Source organism: Aythya marila (genome assembly GCF_965140915.1).
Source record: "Aythya marila genome assembly, chromosome: Z".
NCBI classification, from domain to species: Eukaryota; Metazoa; Chordata; class Aves; order Anseriformes; family Anatidae; genus Aythya; species Aythya marila.
Genome location: NC_139080.1, coordinates 7,855,903 through 7,881,938, shown reverse-complemented (window position 1 = coordinate 7,881,938; position 26,036 = coordinate 7,855,903). Strand labels below are relative to the sequence as shown.

Below are 26,036 nucleotides of genomic sequence, written 5' to 3'. Positions count from 1 at the left end.
TATCTACTTTATCCTAATGAAATTAAACACCTCTGCAACTTGGCCAAACATAGGTTTGAAAAACCTATGTTGCCGTCACTGCTGTTAAACTTTGTTAAGTCAGCGCCTGATGCTTCACTTCTTAACAAGGCAGTTATTTGTTTCCCAGGCAATCGCTGGCACCTGCCTGCCTTTTAAAATCAAATAATAATTGAATATGAGGAAAGCGAGACGAAGTAAAGGAGATTTAATAAAGAGAATCTTTGCTGCAGAGGGAATTTCTTTGGCAGTGATTACGTTACTAATTGATCAGCACATTGCCTGAGAGAAGCCAGAGACAACAATTATACTTAGCACTGTGGCTGAAAGCAATGCAGTCAACTACCTCCTCGGCTTTCGCTGTCCGCTGGTTTCACCTGGATCGGTCTGTTCATCTGTAAAAGAAAGCAAAGAGAGACAAATACTTAGCAATAGAATCAAACCTTGTTATACAGAGGCTTGCTTTGTTTTTTAACATGTATCACAGTTAGCATCAGAATAGACTTCGTGAGAAGGGGAAAAAGCAATTAGTAAGCAAAGAAGTGACCACAGAGCACAGACTGCTTGGGCAGCTTCTTGGTCTGAGGTGAACCAGTGTCACCCCATTTACCTAACAGGGGCTCTGCTGAATCACTCCAGGTGAGGGATCTGACTCATTTCACACAGGTCATGAAATTTTAAATGTAACTTTTTAAATTTCTAATAGTTCCTTCTGGAAATGCTGTGTCAGAACAGTAGTACTTTGTTAGAACATACAGTTCAGTGAAACTTTAATTGCAAAGGTTTCTTGAGATTGTCATGGTGAAAAGAAAACGGAAAAGTGAATTTCACCTCGACTATTGGCTCAATAGGATAGTGAGTTGCATGTCTATCAGAGTCATACGAGGGGAATGAGACTTAGATCAGGCTTGTCCACATGTCATGGAAATGGTGGCTGTTGAGTTTTTTTTTTGAGAAGGATGGGCGTAGTATGCAAGTCAAAACCTCTCCCTCTTTTGATTTTTCAGATGTCTTTTTCCTTTCTCACATCAGAACATAAGCACATATAAAAACCTTGCCATTGTGCAGTGAATAGAATTTCTGTTCTCTGACTTATCCCTGTTGCTCTGTCTCTGTAACAAAAGCAGTGGGGACCATCACTGTCCCCACTGCCAGGCAAGGTGCAGAGCGTGGTTGCCTCCTCCGGCCACTTGGGCCCAGCCTGCCTCCTGCTCAGCTGCAGGGGCTCAGCCCGGTGCCTGGGACCCTGGGGTTTCTGCCCAGGCTGGGAGACGTGGCTGCCACTTTCCCCATTGCAGGCCCAGCTGGTAGCAAAGCTGGGCACCTACCCCAGGTACACAAGGACACACACAGATGCACAGGACGCTGACATAGCCAGTCACACAGACTGCCCAGCCAAGGGCTGCCTCCAGCAGCACTTCCACACCAGGCTCCCATACACAAAGACATAGCCAGCCAAGCATTCCCGCCGGACCCTGGGCCCCTTGCCTGCCTTATAGGTTGCCTCCTAGCCAGCTAGTTTGGCTTGAAGCTTGCTGGGGAGTGCACACGCACACCCTGAATGCACCAGGCTGGGGGAGATGCAGATGCTCGGCCCCCAGCAGCTGGCCCCAAGCACAGGGCTCTGCTGTTCTGCACCCTCCCAGTCTGGGCCCCCTAGTTCATGTCTTATCAGCTGCAAACGCTAATCTTCCTCAAAGTGGACTTGTAGTTTGATAGCCTGTCAACTAGCGTGACTGGGAGGTTTGTCTCTTGTCACTGTCTCCCCACTTAGAAGTTCTGGATGCAATAAGCCTGCTGGAATCCTGCCTCCCTTTCTGATTATCCCTTGTTGCCTTGGAAAAGGTCTTTATCCATCCACCCTTAAAGGAAGGGTCTCCTTCTACATACCCTTACACCTGGAGCTGCTCAGTCCCAGGAGAAAAGGGCAGAAGATGTCAATGACCATCTCAACTGGTGGTACCTAACACAACATAGGTGTCTGATGCGCAGAGTGAGAATACTCCCCTCCTGTTAACAGGTGGGCATGTAGATTGGATCACAACCAGATGAGGTTTTCTTCTGAAAACCTCTCCCTGCCCTTCCTCCATGTCACTTAAAGCAATACAAACACTATGGAGATGAACTACTCAAAATATATTTCCTGTGTGACCACCACTGAGTGGATTGAAACTATCCTTAGATTTGTCAGCTACTGAAAGTGCAAGCTGAAACAGACATCACAAGGAATTCAGATGGCAATGGGAATCTTCCCAACAAAGACAGATCAAAAATTGGCTGGTACGCGTTACAGGATGCCTCCCCCACCTCATAAATAAACAAATAAATAAATAAGAGGCAGATGGGGGTTAAATTGAATATGCATACTTTACAGAGTAAAGTATGAGCAACTTTGCACTCTGCCTGAAGGAGAGTGCAAAGGTGCTCAGAGTTGCCTTCCATGTCTTTCCTGCAAAAGTCATTGACCATAGCCACCCCTGTGCTCTCAGACACTTAGGGCCAAGAGCCACAGGCCTGCTGAAGCTTTGTGCTGGGGTCAGGGTTTGGCTTGCAGATGCAGGGATTATAAATTTTATTCCTGATTCTTGCCAGTCACATACAGGTATAGATTTGAATCACTGTCTTTTCTCTAGAAAACATTGGAAAAATTAATCCTATATCTTTTGGTTTTGCAATGAATGACATGCAAGCTTTTTAGTTGTCATGTCCTGTACCTAGTTAGTACTACTATTTATTATCTAAATATTTTATTACTCATTTTCTAGCATCTCAATGCTTCTCCTCCAGTGTTTCCATTACCTTGGAGAACAGTAGGGGCGATTCTGCCCCTCCCTTATTTGTGGCTAATTGCAGTTGGGCAGCAAGCAAAGCTGTTAGGTTTGTTCTTTTTTTCCTAATTTCCTTTTTTTTTTTTTTTTTTTTTTTTTTTGAAAGTAGTCATTTAGATTTATTCTAATTGCTCTGCACACATATTTAGTAATAAAAAGTTATCAAAGTGGCTGACAAGTAGGTTAAGATGATGGAGAGCATAGCAGATCCTGCTGCATTGTTGTCTCGAGAGGAAAATGTACTTAGCCATAAACTGACTACAGTTAGATTCACTCTCGGAAAAAGAAGGATCAACGGCTCCAGACACTACTGAGCAATTTCTGCTCTCTTGCATGCCTGTACCCTCTAAAAAACTCCAGACATTTTAAGTGCTAAAACCAACAAAGATTCCGGTACTGGATAAACCTTGTATCAGACCCTGCTTCTGCAACTGTAAAGATCTGTCGTTCACACACATGTATCATAAGATACTAGCAGGGCTGGAGGCAATGTATTTGGCATCAGCAGGACAGACAGCCTGCCATAGCTCTCCTGTAACCACATGTGAGTAGCTAGCTGCTATAGACATTTAAAGATCTGTTAAACATAGGCAAGGAGGGTGATTTATGTCAGATAAGTAAAAATGCCTAAAAAGTGTGATATTAAGCCACTCCTCAGACTGGTGTCTGAGATGAATGTGATGAATAGTTCTCTGCAGTGCCTGTTCCTCTCCACTGATCATGAAGGTAGTCTATGCAGGAAGGGTGGAGTTAGGTGAGATGAGCCACTTCTTAGTCCTCATACACAGGATAATAAAGCAGAAAACACCTTCTCTGTCTCTGTGCTCTGATTTCCTCCATTGTAACTGGTTTGTGTTTACAGCAGGTTGGTGTTGACACCATCCATGTACCAAGATCTGACTCCAGAGCTGTTAACCCCTTACAGCTGAACTTGTGGTCTATGTACAAGTTCCCTATGTGGATACATGGCTAATCCAACTTCAGAGGTGGGAGGAGGTCCCTGCTGCTTACGCCAGAACAGGCAGAACTTGCATGTCAGGTAATCAGGAGAAACAGTCACATGAGCTAAGAATTTATAAGAGGTATGCTAACAGACATAAACATCACCTCTGAACTCAAGTAAACTTTGGATCCAACCTTTAGAAGAAATGGAAATAGCTCTTCCTACTTGTGAAGAGTTGGATGTGGTCAGTTTGCAAAAGGCAGAGAAGACCATCAGGCCCTTAAGCAAAATGAGAGGAGATAATATTTGGGTAACTTATTTTTTGAGATTGGGGCACGAGGGAGGAGAAGCAGAGAATCTCTGTGAAAAGGAAAAACAGAGGGAGGGAATGGGTATCCAACAGATGAAGAAAAATCTGAAGAAATTAATAAGTAAAGGCTAGTGTAATTTAATGTACACTATGATTTATACACTTGACAATTTCTTTATAAACCAAAGAGAAAGTGCTGCATGCACGGAGCCCATAATACAAATTGATATCATCTTGACATGAAAGACACCAATTATAGGGAGAAACATTGAGAGGAAAATAATTAAGTTTCTGCTCTCCATCTACGGAACTTTTCTTTTTTTTTTTTTCTTTCCCTTTCCTTACACAGACACTTTGGGAGCAAGCAGCTGGCATGGGCAGCAGAAAAAGGCTAAGTGGGGAAATAAAATGGCAGAAAGAGGTACCTTCCCCAGTCTGGGGAAGCACCTGCCTGGAAAGAAGGGATTTCAGAGATTCAAGCTCTCTGCTTATTCTTCACATGAGAACTGCCATAATTTTAATGCAAATAAATCATTTTTTTTTTACTCCAAAGCACAGTCCCCTGAATAGTGTTTTGACAAAAAATGGTATGGATATCTTTAATATCTGTCATGCCTTGGTGGACCCTGAAAGTGTGATAGGAGAAAGAAGTAGTCCTACGTCACTCAGTTGGGCTCACAGGAGGAAAATGTTGGGAGTAAATAAGGTTGTGTAATGCCATCTTTGCCCTAAACTAGAAAGGATGGTGACCCCAAATTACTTTTTTCAAATGCCTTCTGAGGGAAGAGCTCACGTCATTACACTGTATATGGGCAGTGCCACTTAGTGAGGATACCTCTTCTCAGTTTTGTGAGAACTCAAACCCAGAACTGGTACAGTTGCTTTTGAGAGAGTCAGCACATACAGCCTTAAAAACACCGTGCCTCAGTGTCTAAAGCTCAGTTTCTCCAGACTTTGTGAAGGATCCATCATGTGCTTTACATTCACCCCACTACATGAAGCACAACTTAGGCTGGTATCCAAACACCTAGTACCTGCTGGGTTTGGCTGTGTATATAGGGGATTTGCGTTACATTTTACTAGTATCTCAGGAAATCCAAGGCAGATATTGATGAAACTTCTCTTCCCAACTTCAAATGCCTCCAGTGTCATGAAATGCATGTGCCAGCCAATAGCTGTCAATACAGTCAAGAATGATGTCTCTTACTCGAAGCTTTCTCTAGGAACTTGTAGTAGCAATCATAAGAGCCCTAGCTAGGCCAAGAAGAAGAAGAAACCTCAGATCTGAGGAAAACAGAAAGGTGTTAATAACAATCCCAATCAGCAAATCTGATTAATACCATGGGCAGCCACAAGGGACCACAGGAACTACAGATATGGTTGTGAGCTTTTAGTGATTCCTATCATAAACATTTTTAAAAGAGATTTGGCATCACAAGAAAAAAACTAGGTAGGCTGATCCAGCATTTAACTGACAGATGGACTCGATGAACTCTGGAAGGCTCTCCTCTAGGAATAATTACACTTCTGTTTGTTGCAATGGTCCTCCTTTCCTCTGCCCACAGATGCTCTTTGTGCTCTCCTTTGAAATAGGATCATGGTTCCTCATTCTAGATTATCCCTGCTGAGCTGTCACAGTGAAAGAGGCACAGTGTTTTATCATCAGTTAACCCAGAATGAGTTTATCTCCTCTTTAGCCTCTCTCTTACCCTTTATGGCCTGACTAAAAATGTTAATTCTCTATATCTACTGTGAACACCTATTTGGAGTGTTTATTAGATTCACAGCATTATGGTACCAGAATGCTTAATAGTCATAAAACCATTGTAAGCCAGGACAATATGTTTATCCCTATGCATGATGCCAACTCCAGGTTGACCACAGTATGTGGAAGGGCCTCACTCAACATCATTGCCAAGACAGAGGTGTGCTGAGGACCACTGAGGCATAAAGAGGTTTAGGTAAGAGCCAGAAAATGTAATTTGGTTTCTGGTTCCATATGAGAGGTGCCAAGCAGCTGTGGAAAATCAGAGTTTTATTCACATCTGTGCTATGTTTCCAGTGTGGCCTCAGGCAACCTCTGTGACTCTGATTCCCAGTCTGTATTTGGGAACTATGGGCACTGGTTAACATTACAGGTGTGAATCCACCCTACTGCAGGACAGGGTGCTGCAGGTCTTTTCTCCACAAATGCCATAAGTGATTGGGTTGATGGAGGAGTCAGAATTCCAGATGCATCACATTGCTCATTATCTTTTCATCCTTTGTCACTTCATCTCTGCTAAAAACCACCTTTACTATTGCATTTGCACACCTTGGACAAAATCACTCTACTCATTACACTTCATTTTGGCTTTTCCCTCCTTTTGCCTAAAACCAACCCATTCAACTAATGCTAAATGTCAACCTCCCACATCAACTTGCCACTTGCCCCATCTACCCCCACCCCAATCCTCTCCGCGAGTAGAAGTGCGACATCATTTTTCATGTCCAATTACAGCCACCGTGGTGCCACTGTTAAAAGACAGCGCAGGTACTCCTGTCAAAAAGGGTTTGAGTTACAAGAAGCGATGAATTACAGCAAGCCCTTTTTCAATTCTCTGCAGAAATGAAATGTCAGAGCTTGCTGCTGTATTTTTCTCAGCACCATCAGCTACAGGCCACTGCAGGAATTAGACAGGGGACAGACGTTTTTCTGTATCAGGATTTTTTTTTTTTTTTCCTAAGGTTGTCATTTTCTCCCCCACCAACCTTTTTCTGCTCCCCTTGGCTTTGATATTAATTTAGAAGGTAGAAGGATCACCTGGGGAAGAAGAGTAGAAAACAGAGAGAGATGATTTCTCATTGTCTCCATCTTTCTTACTCTCACTGCTCTTACTATCCTTTCCTTTCTTGTCTCACTTTTTCATTACTAACTAATGTACATGGGGTTTCTAGACAGGACTAAGGCTCTACCAGGCTTGAGAATGGACAAGCATAGAGTTAAAAACAAGAAGATGAAGAGAAAACACTAAGGGTGGAGACTTGCCTTGAATACTTTCAAATGAGTACAGAGACAGGAAGAAAAAGTGAGGAGGGGACTGCTGAAGATCATTGAAATGCCACTAATGGTTAGGAAGATGATGTCCAAGGCAGAAGCAAGCACTGTTGGAGATAATCTGCTGGCTGTGCTAAAGGATTAAGTCACTTCAGGAGTCATAATAATAATAATAATAATATATTAAAAAAAAAAAACAAACAAAAAACTAAAGGCTGTATAATGTATAAGACCATAGAAGATGACTACATTGATCATTTATGTAATAATAGTCTTTCCTCCCTTACTTACAGGGCTTAAGAAATTTGAATATTCCCTGACAAAAGATCAAGGGGTATGATTAAGGCTTTGCATCAAAAACTGTTAGGAAACGTATTCTGTTGTCCATGTTTACTGAAGTTCCCAAAGAGTCAGGCTGGAATAGTCTTGAAAGTTGGGCTGTTAACCTCTGACAAGGGCTGCTTCCAGCTCTACATCAGTCTTCTGGATGAATTTGGTCATATCATTTTATGTCTCTTTCTCAGCTTTCTCTTCCATAAAATGAAGAGAAAGACACCCTAATGTACCATGAAGGTGGCTGATGAAAAAATGGTTCTAAATGTTGGTGTTAAACAAACAATGTTCTGTAATTTCCATGCCTGAATCACATAGGCAGACAAAATGGCAAATAACAAACTCTTCTTGCCCGACCATGTTCTACACTGTTGGGTATTGTTCAGACATCAGCCCTCTAAATCGATGATCAAACACTGCTGTGACCTGATAGCAGAGGATGGAATGTTGATAGGACCTAGCAGGTCTTAGCAAATGTGTATTGGGCATTACTGCATCTGTGTATCGAGATCCTAATCCCATCCTCAAACATCTTGCTTCTTCAAGATGCCATGTATTTCTTGATCTCATGATGTTAACTGGACACATGGACAGTTTAATAACTGACCTGAAATTTCCAGAAAATATGACTATTCCTTATTGCTTCAGAGGGAAAGTTCTTTCTGTTCAAAATCGTCCCCCAAAATACCAAAAGGAATTTCCTTTTACCATCTCTGCTGAGCCTCTGGGGGCCTGCCATGTACACAACAGTAATCCTACTTAGATAAACACAGCTACTTGTGTGAGTAAAGGTATTGGCATGAATGTGTTTTAAGAGTGGGTCATAACTTTTAAAGCATTGAGCAAAATCTACTGTGATTGAAGGCCCTAAGGAAATGCAAAGTATATTAGTGTCAAAGTTAGAAAGGCCAAGAAAATCACCTACAATTGAATTGTGTGTGTGTAATTGCAAAGTTCAAGTAAATCACTCTGTACCTGATTCTGAGTGACATAATTGAATTACAGTGATCTAAACTAGATAGCCATGAGAGTGAATCCAATGCAATCTCCTCTCTGAAGAAAAAAAATAAACTCAGGGCCCAGGTCCTCAGCTCAGGGAAATTTCCATAAACATTACAGAATCAGGAAAGCTGTTTCAACATGGGTTAGCTACACAGACAACTTTCTGTATCTGTATACTGCAGCTATATAGCATACAGCAAAAACCTACTCCTGTGGGACCAGAGGTAAGTGCTGTGGTTGCATGAATTGCCATGTGATTACACATTAAGCATACTTTTGTGTGGGCAGCACAAATTGATACAGTGTTGGATTAATGAAAAAGCAGGGAAAGGAAATGCTTTAGAAAGTTTGGTGAAAAAAATCACATTGGCCTGACTTGTGGGAAGCACTCACCAGTAATGAATTGCATCTGAAATGACTCTATCCCAAACCTTATCTGGCTAGCAGACTCTTAATTCCTCCCTACTACCCTCTTCCTGGCCTGACTAGATGCGTGTCATAGACATGCACACAAATAGATGAGAAGATCTGAAATGGGAATGTATGAGGTATGAAAAAAATATCTTGAAGGGTCTGACCTTTACAAATCAGTCAATGCTCTGGTGCCTACCCCCGAGAATGATTGCTACTGGCCATCCCCACACTCCGAGTATTTTCTATATATCATATAAAACACATTATGAACCATCCATCTAACTATCGATTCATCTTTCCACTTGTCTCGTGTATATAGATGAACCTAGAGGGGGCTTAAGTTCAGTTCACGTTCATGTGCAGAGCCTATGGCTTCAAATCCAAAACTTCCCCCCTGCAAAACAGTTTAGGCTGGAGTGTGAAGAAACTGCTGATCCTGTTAGTAACAAAATTAAGACTTGCCAATTCCAGAGTTTCTTTAGTTCATTCTTGGGATGCTGAGCGTGTGGTGCTCTACATCACAGTGTCTCTGTATTTAAATGAACTGGGGAAGGCCAGAGGGGTTGATGGATCTCTTTATCAGGGAGTGGAGTGATAGGACAAGGAGTAATGGTTTTAAACTAAAAAGGGGTAAGTTTAGATTAGAATATTAGGAAGAAATTATTTACTGTGAAGGTGGTGAGGGACTAGAACAGATTGCTCAGAAAAGCTGTGGATGCTCCATCCCTGGAAAAGTTCAGGGCCAGGCTGGATGGGGCTTTGGGCAACCTGGTCTGGTGGGAGGTGTCCCTGCCCATGGCAGGGGGGTGGAATTAGATGGTCTTTAAGGTCCATTCAAACACAAACCATTCCGTGGTTCTGTGATCTCAGTGTTTTGTGGGGACACCCAGTGCTCAGCAGGCTTGAGGAGAGTTAAGAGGAACAAAACACAGGGTGCTTAAAACAACAGTCTTATTTCCCAAAGCCAGAGAAAGCACTGCTTTTTTTTTTTTTTTTTTTTTTTTTTTTTTAAGTATTTATAAATACTCTTTCATATGCAAATTTGCACATGAAAAACACAAGCAGGAGATCCCCTTAGATCTCTGGGCAGTCACACAGTAAAAATGTCACTAGATAGGTCTACTTTCACCAGCTAGCCTGTGTCACCACACACACGGTGTGCCCTAAGGTACTGCTGTCCTGATCATCCAGACAGGTACATTTTTATACTCATGGTTCTTGCCAGGTGCTTGTGCAGTTGACCTTTCCTTGGAAAGAAGAGGGCCTCGTAGATGTTGACTTCTAGTCACAGCCCCATGCACAATGACATGTTGGAACTGGGAGACACTTTTAGCTTCGTGTCTGTAGTTTAAGGCTGCTTGCATATGTGAGATATCCCTAGGCATTCAGTGAGTAGTGAGCATACCCAGGCATACAAAGTGTCCAAGGGTTGGCCCAGTGGTGATGCTAAGCTATATATATTAGGGCCTGTTTGTCTGAGGATCCTGACAGCAGAGGTATAAGTCTAGAATGGACACTGCTCATTAAATCTAGTTCTCCGCTGCTACCACAAGCAATCACAATATGAAATTCTGTTCATAAACACATCACATTCTGAAATAAAACCAAGTATTTTGCTGTCCTTACCTCTCATCTTCCCTAATACCAACAGGAATAAGCTTTCCCATATTGTCACCTCTCTTCTTCTAATTTCCCACTTGAGTTTATTTCAAGATAATTTACATCCAATTTTAAAATGTGCCCAAACGACCTTTTATCTAAAATGGTTCTTTTCTGTCCCTGGCCTTTTCTATTAGCCAACTCTGCATGCATTTAGCAGAGCCACCACATTCTCTTTTAGCCTAGATATTGTGATCCCAGCTCTTTCAGGGCAGAGCAGCAGCATAATCCACATATAAGAAAGTAGCCCATATAGATATAACCAAGATAGCCTTAAACTAGCCAGCATGACTCACAAATAACAGCACATAGGTGGTCACGTAGAACTTAAATGAGAGATATCAATAAGTGCTGAGGGTCCTAGATCTGCTTTGCAATGCGTGCTCAGCTCAGGTGTTTGCAGGTGTGTGGTTATCAGTGCCTGAACCGCCTCGTTTACAGTGTGCTCACAGACCTTTTATGTGAGCTGGCTCACAGATGCTCTCTGTGTCGGTCAGCAATGAGGCTCCCCAGCACTGCCTGCAGCTGGTGCTCATTCAGGCAGAGGCATAGCCTGGAGGGTGCTCAGGAGCTGCCTTGCTGAGGAAGCACAGATAAGGGGAAAGAATGGGGTATTGTCTGCATACAGGGCATGTCACGATTTTCTGTATGTTGGGTGCTCTCCACAGAGGCCAGAGGCCTCTTCGCTGTGGATTTCAGTGGGACAGGCAAGCAAGCCAGAGAGACAGATGTACTACTCAAGGCATTATAGACTTAACCCCTGCCCCCTCACTTAGTGATGAACATCTGTTCTCGTCTTTTCTTTATCCTGAGCCCATGACCTCTGGCTGTTGGCACTTCCCTGCTGTTCTCTTCATTCTCTAAGCTTTATGTCTTCTTCTGAAGCAAGACCCAAATGCTTCCTTTGCCACTAATGGTTGCTTGGCTTGCCTTTGCAGACTTTAGGAAGGGCCAAGCTCCCATTGACTTCAGTGCTTTGAGTTCAAAAGGAGCTTGGCCACCATCCATCCAAGCAGATTAGACCTTCTGTGCTCGTGGCTTTGTATGCCTGGCCACAAAGATAAGAACCACAGCCAGCCCTTTTGCCCATGGAGAAATTCTTTCCACGGCAGTGCCATTTAACAAACAACTGAGTAAGCAGTGTAAATTAACTATCTGCTTTCACCCACTGACAGATTCATAAAATAAAGGCAGTCTCACTGATGTAGATGTGCAGGTAGCCTTTAGGCCTGACTTCAAGCACAGTCTCCTTGGGAGTTGAAAGAGAGCATCACCGGGTTAATGCTGCAAGCAGGGTTTTCCTTGGTACTGGAATAACTCCAATTTGAGCCAGTATACTGGTCCTGCTTTCAAGAGTGTTTGTGCTCTTCCTTATACTCAAATTTCCCTTTCCCCAAGATTTAAATTCTTCCATGGGTTAAGCTTGCCACAGGATAGCAGATAGCAGTCCATGACCTCAGTCCCACATCCCAGGCGGACCAGACCTAAACCTGTCCCAAGTAGGAGGCTGTGAAACATTTCTGAACATGGGGGCTTCCTTCTCCTGGCATGTCCCTATTGTGATACCGGTGGCATGGCTGCACTCTTGGTTCTATCAATGAACAAATGTAGTCTAATTATTTTAAGATAACCTGAAATAAGTCCTGTTCAAGCAAAAGCAAAACAAAACAAAACAAATACACAAAACCAATCAATCGACCAAAAAAACCCACCACAACCTCCCCCCCCAAAAAAACCCCAACCAACCAACCAAAAAAAAACAGCAGCCACACCACCTTCTCCTCTGGTTTGTCTAAACTGATTTGAAATCACACCTTGAATCAGATGTGTGAAAACCTTGCCTAAAGATAAATCTCTTAGCTGCATGCTGGATCAGGGCTGCAGTTCCTGAAGGAAAATCACAAATAATAAAAAATAAAATAAATAATAATAATAAAAACAAACAAACAAAAAAACCCCAACAACATCAAAAACAAGAAAAGACTCAGAGAAAGACTAAGATTATCTTAATCTTGACACTGCCCCTTTAACGAAAATCTTCTGTGGAAGGGTTTAGAGCATTAACTTATGCTTCAGTCCTCTTTCACAGCTATGAAATGCATATTGGAAGGGGATTTTAAACCCATTCAAACACCCAAGTCAGCCCTCTGTTTGTTCCTAATAGTGAATGAATGAGTGAATAGGCACAAACAGAAACCTTGCAAATACCAGTATGGCTTTCAAAAAGAAGAGAAAACAAAAATCCTTAGCTCCACAAACATTTCCCAAATTGGGAAAAGCATTGAAAGATTAACGTTTAAAAAAAAAAAAAAAAAAAGACAAAAAAAAAACCCTAACACAAAACTACGACCTTTCCAGATTCCCAGTCCTCAGAGCCGATGTGATCCCCTGTGCTCATCTCAGCCCATCCGGAATCAGACCCTCCCACTTGAGAGGAGCTTTCCCTCACCCCCATTGATGTATAACTGGTATCATCTGGTCCCATGTTTTGACAATTATCCATAACATAATTATGAGACTGATGAGTATCGCTGATTAATTATGCTATCCTTCAAAGTTGATCTGGGTACTTACAATAAACAAACACCCTGGTTGGGCAACAAAGGTGATTTTCTGTGCCTGTTCCAGCCAGCAAAGGCTAGCAATCTCATTCCACCATGCAGGGATGTGGTTGGAGACTCCCAGGGATTTGTTTCTGATCTGTCATTCATGTGGTGCTGCTTCTCTTCTGGTTTCTGACCGCACCCTGCTTTCCCCCTCCCGAATGATAAATATTTCCTCTCCGCTGAGAGCTATCTAACAAGAGTGATGTCTGATACTAATGCATTGCTGATGCTTTCCTCCTCTGTCTAATTATGCCCAAACATTGCCTTTCTTTCTTTTTCTCTCTGAACAACCACATTTTTTTTTTTGCATCAACATGTACCAAAGCATTAAACAAGACATTCCATTAATTTCTTCATCATCATAACTTAAGTCTGGGACATACCCTTTAAATATTCATTCAGCTATGAAAACTGGGCATTAAAATTTTAATAATGTCAAGCTCATTTGAACTGAGCTCCTGGGGGACTATTACGATACAATTAGAATAAATATGATGATTGATTTGGTGTAAAGGTTCACCTGTCCACATCTGTTAGTGGCCGGAATCAGCAAGCCACCTCTGGCATCACAGCCGATAGCTTCAGGTTATTTACTCCCTCCTTCCTTGCCCCTATCAACTTTCCACTTGCTTGCCAGCTCAACCCCCCAACTTTCTGTGTGTTCAGCTTGGGTAAGGTTGGAAGAGGAAAACCAGAGAGGCCCCACTGAGAAGAGACAATGCTTTCTTCCCTCCCCTCCCTCTTTGTGCTGTGGCATTTGATTAAAGACGGAGCGTTGATGAGAGCCCCTAGAAGTTCAGCCATAAACTTTCTGGCAGTATTAGCCATTAACCTTTTTACAGTATGTGTCTGAACTCCCAGGGTCTGATTCTTCTGTGGGGGTCAGGAACAAGCCTACGCAATGCTGACATGTCTGAACCAACACAGAGTAGAGCAAGGCTTGCTGCTTTCTAGCAGTGTCCTTCCAAAATCACAGGGGCGAAACAGTCTCATGTTGTGAAACTGAGAGGATAAAAACACAGCGAGGGAAACGGAGCAAGAAATCATGCTACTTAAGGAACGTTCTGTTTCAAACACAGGATGTTCTCAAATATACAGACAGATAATTAAAAGAGTTTGGTCCACTGGGTGCTGAGCATATTTGAAAATTTGGGCCAGATTGCACTTTCTCTCCCCTGCAGTGTCAATTAGGTGCTACATGGTATAAACACAAAATGAGAGAAATCAGAACCACAGCGACAGAGAATAAACAGTTTTCTTTGTTTTTGTTCTTAATATCATGTACTTTAAATAAACTACTCATTGATCCTTTGAATTATGATATAATGCAAACCTCTCTGTATTTAAAAGTAACCCCAGTTTAACACCACATACAAGCACTGCCAGTGTTTTTAGCTTTATGCTTTACCATCATTCTCTTGACATATGGTGCTTTCCTTAAATCCCCAGCTTCTGGACCCTCACAACTTTTTAACATGATTTTTTCTTTTCCAGAAGAAAAGAAAATTCTTAATGCTTGAAACAGAGCTCAACAACAAAAATAAATAAAGAAATAAAGAATACATGGAAACAAAATTTCTTATTTGTATTATCATATCATACATGATTGCTCGAGATAATTTATGATTGATGCATCTTTACAGAAGGCAATGTTAATTACTAGAAACATTATTTGCTTTTTACTGCTTCAGGCTGTTTCTTTCCTATTTGTGCTTTGCTTAAAGAGGATACTGATCCTAAATCTGTCACTTTCTTTTTCAAATTCAAATCAAGTCCAGCTCCCGTTCCCATGCACTTTCTCTACCTCCTGCATTATTTACTTTTCCAAACAAAGTAAAAATAAGTAAAACTGTCCCCAAACAATTTTATATTTGGAAACTAAAACAAACATGCAAATCCTTTGATTAAACTCTGTAGGACAAAAATGCACATATGTGTATCTTTAGAAAAATCCCTGCATTTAGGATGTGCCCTTACTACCAGCAGCTCATTGCTGTTTTTCTGTGATGAACCTGGTACTTTATTTAGTGTACAGTTAGCCACAAAACAAAAGCCTTCATAACATTTCTATCATTTGAGATCAACAGATCTGGTTTTAGTGTTTAATACCTCTCTCCAAGATGCTCTGTTGTTTGCTTTGTTATCAAGATACTTCTAACCATAATTCTCAAGTAATTTATACAATGACTTTTCCCATGTGAACCCCTTTACTCTTGTAATCTCTGCTTGAAAGATCAGAGTTTTCCAGTGCAGGCCTCATTAGATGAGCTCCTGTGACCACCCTTGGTATTTGCTATCAGATCACATAACCGAGGTGACCCAGGAGAACTGGTCACAGTTTCTAACCTGACAGTGAAAAGGAAAATTTCCTGGCTTAAGACTGTCATGGGCAATGAGTGCCAGGCATTGGTACTGACTTTTTAAGCCATGCCCATTTGATTCCTCGAAGCATCCAGAAGCACAAGATGTCAACCCTTGCCAGTACTACAGGCCGTTACCAAAGATGTTTCAGTGAAATGGGTGCAACCTCATCCTCTACAATTTCTATGTCCCTTTGGGGTCCTCCTCCCTGTCCCAAAGAAAAGATGATTTAAAATAAACTCAGCCATTGCACACTACAATATGGAGACCAGAAAGGGAGTAAATGGTCATTTGATGTTGGTTTTCTCAGAGGGAAGGGAGCGATTTGGAAAGTCTGAACCCTACTTGCTGTGAATGCAGAGTGTGAAAAGATACAACTGAGAACTCTTTTTAAAGTGTGTTACCTATCATCATCTTCCCCACTAAGTTTCCTCCATGGAAAAAGGGGTTAGGCAGTAATCTTTACCTTCAGGGCCCATTGTGAGGATTAATTAGATATTATTCCTACAAAATTGTGAAGTTCTAAAATGCTATATAAGCTCTCAGTGTTATTATAACGTGCCATACTCTGCATAACGTATACCTTTGCAATATTACCCCTTGGTTGTTCAAGACTACAGAACTGCTGCTTCTAATTGAGTTAATGGCTTCATAGGTTGGTAATTTAATAAAACAGACTGCTTAAACCAGCAAGGTTTTGATTAAATGGGGTGTGTGCAAAGGGGAATTTATATTTGTTAGAGGCTCCATAAATCCAAGGTATCAAGGCACAGATAATGCCAGTATAATAGTCAATTACAGAGCGGGGAAGGAAGGGCAGACCTGGAAGCCATCTTGGACAGCAGTGTCATGTACTGCTGCAGTCAGGTATTTGGGGCTGCTCTTACGAGTGAGAGACAGGGTGGAAATGCAGATCAGACACTGCACTTCTCCCACCTCTCCCAGTGATTTTCCAGAGGCAGGGAAGCTCTTCATGACTTAAGAGAGAAACTGTATTGCTTTTTTCTATCTGGCCCCTTACCCTCCTGGTTTAACCATAACACCACACTGAAAATAGGAAATACGGGGGAAAAGTCCTACTTACTTACTTAATGAAAGGACTCTGCTTGCACTGAAATCCCAGACATCTCATGAAATTGCCTTCCTGAAATAAGCACCCGGCCTTGCCCATGTAGAGAAATGGGCTGCTTAGCGTCCTCCAGAGGGAGCTCTTGGCTGCCTAAATTTAGACATCTAAATTATGCAGACCCAATTTCCTAGATGTAGAAATTAAGGGTTTACTCTGGGAAGCCTGCTTCATTAGGTACTTAAAATGAAGTTAGTTACTTCAGTGCGCAGGCTGGATTGCACCTTTAACTCCACTGATGGCTCAGCCACAGTGATTTTGGACTTTGGGAGCAGCTCTGGGGGCTTCCGCTGTCTGCTGGAGCTGGTAGGAAACCTACCCGTGAGCTTTGGGGAACAAGGGAACAAATCCCTCCATCTTAGCACTTTTCTGTGCTGTAAATGCCAATTCATAGCTGCTTCTGTGCTGGCACTGCTGAGAGTTAAAAGTTTTGTTCTTGTAACATTTCTCAAGAGCTGTAGCTTAGGCAAATATGAAATCAAAGTGATCCTTTCTTTTGTGCCCTATGTCCCCAAAGAACAAAGTGAGTAAGCCAGGCACAGCTACCCTGACTATTTCGTTTATAGAGAACAGCACCCACAAAGCTAATGAGAGGTTTTTACGGCTGTTTGCTGAGCACTGATCAGCAAATCAGGAACAGGTCCAAGCTGCAAAGTTTGTCTGTTAAAAGGCTGAAATTTTCCATTATAAGGGCGAGCCACAAAATTCAGGTCCTGACTCAAACACAGCTGGCTTGGGAGGGTGTATGGCAGTTGTGGTGCTGGCTGGACTCAAACTTATTGAGAGATCTGGCTCAATTAAAGTTACTCACTGACATCTGTATCTGACCCAGCCAAGCTGCCCAGCCCAGCCACCTGCACTTCTACAGGGCTCCATTCAGATGTGGCAAGCTGGTGAGGTCTCACATGGACATGGGGATGCCTGGCCTTGCAAATCCAGCTCAGGGTTGGGGGTCTCAGGCTGAGCCCTGGGCAGGCTCTCTGGTAGGGCAAGGAGCACTTTGTGTCTACACAGGAGCCAATGTTAGCATTTGCACTTTGTGGGGGAAGAGCTGGCTCAGGAGAACCAACAAATACTTGGAGAATGGGAAGCCTGACATCAGAACTGGATGTTTTTCCTTCTCCCTAAATGTTGTACTTGGGCAGGTTATTGGTCCTGATACTTGTTAGTCTCTAGCCAGCCTTATGAGAGGGATCAGGCTGTCTTCCTCAGTCTTAAAAGCTGTGAACTTTGATGAAGTTCAGCTTTTATTAAAGGCTTGGGACAATTAGTTTGCTGCTCCAGGTATGGAGCTCATTCCCCACAAGAATCTTCCTGGGGCTTCATCAGAAATGTGGCTTCGATTCCCATAACTTCACGCCGGGGCAGAATGCCCCTCTTCCCCCTGTGACAAGCTCAACTGAGGCAGTGCTGGACAAAGGGAATTCAAGATTCGGCTCCTTCACGTGAGATGGTGTGTGTGTGCGTGTGTGTGTGTGTGTTTTAACTAAATCATTTATGGTCAATAATGCCAGGTTATTATAGGTCAATAACTTTCAATTATTCACTAGCCTTGCTGTGCTCCCACTGTCAGGCAGCACACCGGCATGTCGGCTCTCAAGAAGCAAAAAGCTCATGATGGGAGCTTTGGAAAAGCAAGCACGAACACAGCTGGAGCAGAGGAAAAGAAAACAGAGGAGGGGGAGACTTTGAAAAGTCCTGATTGCTCGCAAGAGTATCTTGGGGAATGTGTGTGTGACATACTCTTCCTCATGCATGCATGCACACTCAGCCCCTAAATTCATCATTTCTGGGCTCCCAGCTAGAAAGATGTGAGGCAGCCTAGCTCCCAGCGCTGTGTGGCCATGAACTGGTCCTGAGCTAACACTGCCTCTCATTAAGGCCTACAAGCTTGGGTTTAATGCCACGGTAGCCTGGGGGTTGTGTAAGCTTTGTGCATGGACAGCTAATGGTCACGGTTGCCTGCTCTGTACTGGGTGCCCAAGAGGGGAAGAGTATGAGTTTTGTTCAAGTCAGTGTGCAGATATTACTAAAGAAAGAAAAATTTAGACATCAAAACTTGCAGAGCAATGTGAAAATGAGCGTGCTGCTCCTAACGAAATATTTCAGGACAGCAAGATAGGGCAATGGAGCTGTGGGATGGACCCTTCTCTTGTGAAGGGTGGGCACTGGAAAATGAGTTTCTGTCTGGGAAGAGGAAGCAAAGCATCAGTCAAAGATTGAGAGAGAACACAAAGAATAATAATTCTGTGGTTTTGTAGAAAACTGGGTAACTAAGATATTCACCTAGAAGCCTTTTTGACTCTTTGCTGAGCAGTGCATCAACCCTACTTCCATCTGTCTCCTCTATGAAACAGCCCGGAGCTGGCAACACTTGTGCATGGTGAGGGACTCCAGGTGGGGGGACAAGTGCCACCTTTCCTGATGTCCGAGGCAGTAGCCACTGCTGGAGGTGACATCCCTGGCAGCCTCGGCTTTGTTGCCTCCCATGTTTGCACAGCTGCCGTGGGCGATGAGGGGTTAACAGGAGCTCTGAAGAGCCGGTCCGTTTTGAATGTGAATAATGGGAATACTCTCCTTCAATCGTGTATTCAGCACAGGGATGTACAGAGGTATAAAGTTAATCACTAGCTGGGCCACCCCTATTTCCAGAAAAAGAACTTTAATACCTCCTTTATCCAATGAAGTACCATTGTTATACCTGCATATTATGAAGGGTTTATTAAACCGGTGATAATCTATTCAAGATAAAGTGATCTGTATGGCCAACTGAGCACAGATCAGACAGAATGATGGGAGGTTATTGTTAAAATATGCAAATTCACATCCTATTGAAATGCAAACCCTCCAGATAAGATTTTTTAATAAATCTGGTCTTTTTTCACTGCATGAAGGTAACCTAATGTTTATTGACTTCAAGACCATATAATGGAACGTAATATCTATTAGTCAGATCCTTGCCTCTCTTTCGATTACTGGAGGTACATGTTCTGGCTCCCAAAGAATTTTTGTTTTATGGTTTGGTACAAAAGAAAAGAGATTAAAAACCCTGAAATTAATTAACTTCCCTCTACTCAACACCCCCCTTCCTCTTCAACTGCTGTCATTAGTTACCCAAGTAAAAGGAAGCAGCACCCATCAGCTGAGAAACTGTCCACTGCTTTCAGCATTAGGAAAAACAACCAAAAGGAGAAATGTGGCTAATGCAGAACATCCTTATCTGGCAAAAGATAAAAAATAAGACTTTCGGACGTCTTCCCTGGGTTTACTATTGCTCTGTCAGAGAAAGTTGTGTAAAGTTTTATTTTACTCTCCTTTAAAACAGTGCTGTGAAGTAGCCTGACCTGACTTCTGGATGTGCAGGTTTCTGGGTGTAAGAGCAGTTTAATGCATGTATTCGGTATGTTTTTTATGATTTGTGGGGGAAGAGGTGGCTACGGAACCAGATATGGGTCCAGATACCAAAGCAGCAGCTGAAATAAAGGCTTTTATTTTAGAGAAATGCCAGCGCTGCAATAGCAGAAGTTGAGAACCCATTTCTGCTTAAAGGTCGTTTCTTCTCAAACGCTGTAAAATCTACATGCTGATATAGATTGATCTGAGACTTGGTGTGCCTCGTGGAAGTTGCAGGTTTGTTTCTCATCCCAAAGTGAAGGTCAGCAGAATGAGTGTAGCCTGAAACATAGCTTCCGAGCTCCTTGGAAAAGCCCTCCCAGCTGTTTTGCTGTCAAATCGGGACTGCAGTCATGTCTAGGGGTTCAATATGCAACCGAAGACAAGCAAGGTGGGAGGTGGAAGCGGCTGCCGAATGCTTGGTTACCTGCAGCATCTGTGCCTTCACTGGCCCGCGCTGTTCTGTGCAGATAGGGCTGTGCGACAGCGCCGGGGGCAGACTCTTCATGTACGGCCAAAAACCTTTACAAATCTGCTCCCCTCTCTTACAGCAGACCTCTGGCTTGCACCGTAGCTGAAGAATAACCCAAGCTAAACCCTTCTGGATGGCGTGCCTGTTAGGCTGATGGGGGTGTGCATAAAATGTGCTGGCTGCCTGCGTGCCTGCGGTGGGAACAGCGCTTCCCATCCCCAGCCCATGCCGCTGCCAAAACACAGCCTCTCTGCCCAGGCACCCTTCTCATCAGTCACTTCACTGGGTATACCACCAGTTACAAATTAGCACTTAATCAAGATAAATCCCATAGGAAGGATATGGATAATATGCAATGCATTAAGCCTGCAAATTAAGATGGTCTGATTTAGCCCTGGCTTTAAAACTCCCCAGCTTGCATTAGGGCTAATGATGAATGGATGTACGTCCCTGGTTGGACAGGAGCTCTGTCAGGGCATGGCTGCCCAGCAGTGACAAAGCGAGTGCGGAGCAAGTACTCTGTTCAGTGTTCATTAGGGCCTTCCATACTCTCCCTGCTTGGGAATGTGCTTTCCCTTGCCGTGGATGGTTGTAATAGTGACAGTTCTCCAGGATCTATCAAATTAATGGTCCTGGAGTTCATTAATAAGACCTAACAGAAGGCACTGGCTGCTGGCATCATGTGCCCACTGATCAGAGTGGGGAAACTGAGGCAGGTGGGGACATATTTGGAAAGCCTGACATGCAGCATGCCTCGTGATTTCTGTTTGCTGACTCTAAACAGGACCCTGAGCATCACCTTGCTAAGGCACCCTCGGTTGCACCTGGGAATCTCTTGTTCTTCTGCTAAGCAGCTGCAGGCATGTAAGTGACATTTCAGCTCTCTAAGCGTGGCCCAAGGTAGTTACAGCTCAGTGGTCTGAATTCTTAGAGCAGATTAGTGGAGGAGCAGTGAGAGGAAACTCTCTCCTGCTCCATCTCCCAGCTGCAGTATGCGTGACATACCGGATGGTGCTTGGCGCTCCTTGCTCTAGGTGCAAATACAGCTATTCCTAATGAGCATCCTGCTCCGTGGTGCAGCACGCTCTGCAAACACGCAGTCAGAGATTGCTTCTGTCCCCATGTGCCTGAGCCATCACAGAGTTCTGCTTAGCCTCCCTTCCTGCCTTAGCTGCTGCAAGACCCCCCAAAAAGCTGTACATCTACTACATATGGTTCAGAAAGTAATCTCAGAGTGAGATCGGGGAGTAGAAAACTCCTCAGCAGCCTGCTTACCCAACAAGGTCAGGACCCACAGGGGCTGTAGCATGCTAGGATACAAATCCTGCAAAATACAGGGGAGCTGCTGTTCTGGGGGAGGCTCTCTGTGATGGGGGCTTCAAGAGAAATCAGTTTAAGATTCACAGCTGGGAAGCATCAGGAACTGGCTACAACATGCCAAGGGTTAAGGGGCTTTGTTCTGGCTGTGGAAGTAATTTAAAGGAGGAAATTTCTTTAAAATAACAAGCATGGCAACATCTGGGGTTTTAAACATACTTTTCTTCAGATTTGCACTAGTGTGCAAGCTTGTCACAATAGGGTTTCTTTCCTGGATGTCATACTGCTCTTATTACTGGGAACAACTACTTTCTACAGCGTGTCTCTATTTTATGGCTTTTTAAGATATGGATGCTGTCATCATATTCCCCAGAGATGTGTTCTGGTTCATGGCGAGGCTGTTTTATATAATCTCCCGTGAAAGATTAAAACAACAGCGGCAGGAACAACAATAATGCAACAAACTACCTCCTGAGAAAAACAACGAAGTTGTGGCACAGGCAGCATCTCATTGCCCAGCAAGTCTCATTGCCCACTGCAAAGTGGTGGATGTAGTACAAGGGGCCATGCCTCTCACCCTGCAGGAAGGCTGGATCACATTCACCCCCAAGAGGGCCAGCCCATTACCACATCCCAGGAGGAGCTGATATCTGTTACTTTACCAAATGACAGAAGAGCTTTTCACAAGAGCCAGGCGGCTTTGGACAGGACTCAGAAGTTGTCTGCATTTCTGTATGATAAAAACGAGGCTCTGGCATGGGTTGATGCCCACAGAGTGTTGTGACCCACCTTGGAGTAACTCTGGTGGTGCTGCTCGGTTGCCCTCAACTCTTCCCAATCCAACTCACAGGAGCAAGCAGTTGGGTTTGCTGAAAGACACCTAGCACAGCTGAGCTTGTCCTGCAGAGAGACTTAGAGCTTGCCTTGGGTCTGTCTGAAGTGCCCATCCGCACGTGAACAATACAGATGGGGAACAACCCAGGACCCTCACACGGTGTAGATGGGTGTAGATGAGTGTAGATGGGCTCAGGGAGAGCCCAGCACCTGGGTGACCCTTCTTTTGGGCACCTACCTCCTTTACCCTCACACTGCAGTGAGCCCGTGACTGATGCGAGCAGAGCCTGACCCGTGAGCATGAGGGAGCCATGCCACGCCTGCCTCCAGCAAAGCATCCCCTGCACCACCACCAGCCTTCCCTTTGTCATTACCTGCCCCTCACTGCCACCAGCCAGTGACCACCAGCCCATGGTGTGCCATCCTTGTCTCTGCCATGCCTGCTTGTGCCTGGTGCCGGCCTGCGGAGCACTCTGCCAGGAAGCACGGCTCCTGAGGGCTGTGCTTTTCCTTGCCTTTACTTCCCCTGTAAGATAAGAGGTCAGTAACTGCTGATTCACAAGAAAGAAGAGGGCTTTGTGATGAGGCAGCAGGGTTAAGGTGGCTTCTTGTTAGTTTAATAGCCATGGAAATGCCCATTGAACTGAAGGAAGGGGACATGGCTGCACCCACTGTGCCTACATCCCTGCTCCCAGGCTGGAGAGAGCAGTGGGCCATGCTGCTGGCTATGTTTCCAATCCAGATTACCATGGATTTGAAAGTCTGACCATAACTGCGAGTCAAGTAGCTAGGGAGAACAGTTTAAGGCAGAAAAACAGCTCAAAAACCACCGATGAAGGAACAGGGAAGAGACGCAAGAACTGGAAGTCATGGAGAGCAGAAACCAAAGACCTGCTGTATGAAGGAACCAAAAATGGAGGTCAAAAAAGTCTCATAAAAAAAAAAAAAAGTATAACGAGTGCTGTCATGGATGATTATGAGGGTTTGAACCTGTCACCTACAGCAACAAGAACACTGGCCTTTCTCACTTGACCCCAGGGGATAATGTTGTTAGCTGAGGTTAGGGAGGGCAGGTGATGAGTTGCTGTTCAAATACGAAGCAAGGATGTCCTTTCACTCCAGATAATTAAACCAAAAACATAAGCAAACAAGGCCTGAAGTTCTGGAATCACCTGGGAAAGTCCCTGAAACCTCCTATGAAATGCTGCTAGACTTTATTGTCTCCACAGCATTCACCCATCCTTACTCAATGCCATTATCCTGGGAATATTCTATTCCCAGGTGTCTGCTTAAAACATGCCAATCTAGACACAGCCAGACTAACAGGAACACCCCAGCCACATCCCCAGGAGTTCCGGGATACACTACAGGACACAGAATTCATCCAGAAATTCTGGAATGGCATTGCTGAACTTGGGAGGCAACACAGGTGCTATTTAACTGTGCTTGACTGTGCGAGACAGTAAAAGTTATGGGAGGAGGTAAATTCCCTGCTCACGGGACAGGAGCAAACTGTTCATCATTTTTCCTTCACCTATTTTGTGTACTTCTGATGACCACTCAAACACTTGTGTTTTACAATGGCCAATACTCAAAAAAGGCAAAATTCCCAAAGCATGTATAAAGATAATAAAGGAAGCTGAATGCTCCATTTCCACCCAGATTTGTGTCTGCTTATTCACTCAGGAATGTGAAACAGCACCGTATGATTTTGCTGATCAATCACAGCTCACCAACACAGCCTCAAGAGTGAATATGCATAGATAACAATCCAAATATGCAAAAAGGGAGAGAAAATGCAACTTATAGTTACGAATAATTACAAAGGGTGAATTAACAATTAGCCAGTCATTAGTGTAAAGTCTTTGGAATGAGGCACTACACCAACCAACCATGAATATATTTAGCCTAGAAATTAGGAAAAGGATTATCTACTGTCAACAGTGTGAAGTCCTGGTCCAGCTGGAAAGGTGGGGAGCCAGGTACAAGGCTCAGGGTAGAGCTTGACAAGTTCATGCAGTGGCAAAGGATCAGCCTGGCCAATCCAAGGAAATTGTTCACTCTCATGAGTTTTCCCTTTTGATTTTATTTTTCATTTTACCCCAGCACAAGGGTGCCTCCTGCAATACTGCTGCGAGCCAATGCATCAGGCTCTGAGAGCTGGCTTAGAATATGTTCAGATTGTGATTTACTTTTTTTTTTCAATTGAAAATAAATGCTTTTCCACCTTTCCTACAAACACTGGTAGATAGAAACTTAAATTATATGTAATTATTAAGGCCAAATAGCACCAATTCACTTGACTCCAAAGGCAGGACTTTTAGGAAACAGATTAGCGAATGTTGTTGTTGTTGTTTTTTAATGATAAAAATATTGTGAGAATTGGCAGCACTGCTCAGGAGTTTCAGTTTTCAAAACCAGTTTCCAAAAACCTGGACAAAGATGTTTTGATTATCTCTTCATCTGTTCACGATACTTAGTTTTCTCATTTGAAAGTCAAATAAGCTGATGCCATTTGAAATGAGAGGCACTGCCTGACGCATGTGAATGGGAGTCAAAGATTTCTGTGCAGAGTGGTTCAGAAAACTGCCAGTTTGTGTGTGTGCAAAAGTAGTCACCACCCTCCTGACAAAGCCACCAAATCTGAATCGGGGACCTCTGGAGCGGTGGGCTTGAGCTCCGCAGCTTGCCTCGAAAAGCTAGCAGATGCCAGCTGGAGGCTTTAGAACCTCAGATCTGCTCACAGCCAGAAAGGATGGGGCTCGTAACACTCGAGTCACTGATGCTTTTTATTTCCTGCACACATTTTGGGAAGAGACAGAGAGGCGGCTGAGAAGAAGCAGAATTCACCAAAACCTAAAATGTGCAAATCATTTCCTCCCCCTCCCCCCCAGTTTCTGGCAAACCTTTTGATTATTTTCCATAAAGAATGATAACATTTGAAAATGCAAACCCATTATTCGCTTAGTTGAAAGCTGATTTTTCTTTCCTGAACTTCCCTCCCCTGGTATTTCATCAACACCCAGACAACTTCAACTTAAATAAAACAGCAACAACAAAGGCATGCATTTCACAGTGCTGATTTTGGCTGAAAAGCCACCTTTCTTATACATACATGCAGTTTCAATCAACCCTTTTGCCAGTGCTGCTTCCGTGTTTATATCTCAGCCCCCATATTGTAATTTATACCACAATTTCCCTACAATGAACATCTTCAACCAACCCCCCCCCCCATCCCCCACCCCTCGCAGTTATTCTGAGGGTTAGATCGATTAATCATTTTAAACTTCTTTAAAGATGAAGAACAGAGGGGCAATCTTGAACCCTGAATCATTATACCTTTTAACTTTGGGGTCTGGACATCAAATTTAAAGTACAGGCAT

The 26,036-nt window shown here is 43.5% G+C and overlaps 1 protein-coding gene across 14 annotated transcripts in view; it reads right to left on the bottom strand.

Moving 5' to 3' along the window:
- The window catches only part of CELF4 (CUGBP Elav-like family member 4), a gene marked incomplete at both ends in the record, with an annotated part of 674,262 nt that overhangs the window by 276,418 nt on the left and 371,808 nt on the right, over positions 1 to 26,036 (bottom strand). For all 14 annotated transcript variants that reach the window (XM_082784118.1, XM_082784126.1, XM_082784119.1 and 11 more), the window contains one exon: positions 365 to 413. In XM_082784118.1, coding sequence (XP_082640244.1) covers positions 365 to 413 — 49 coding nt within the window. The remainder of the gene's footprint in view (positions 1 to 364; positions 414 to 26,036) is intronic.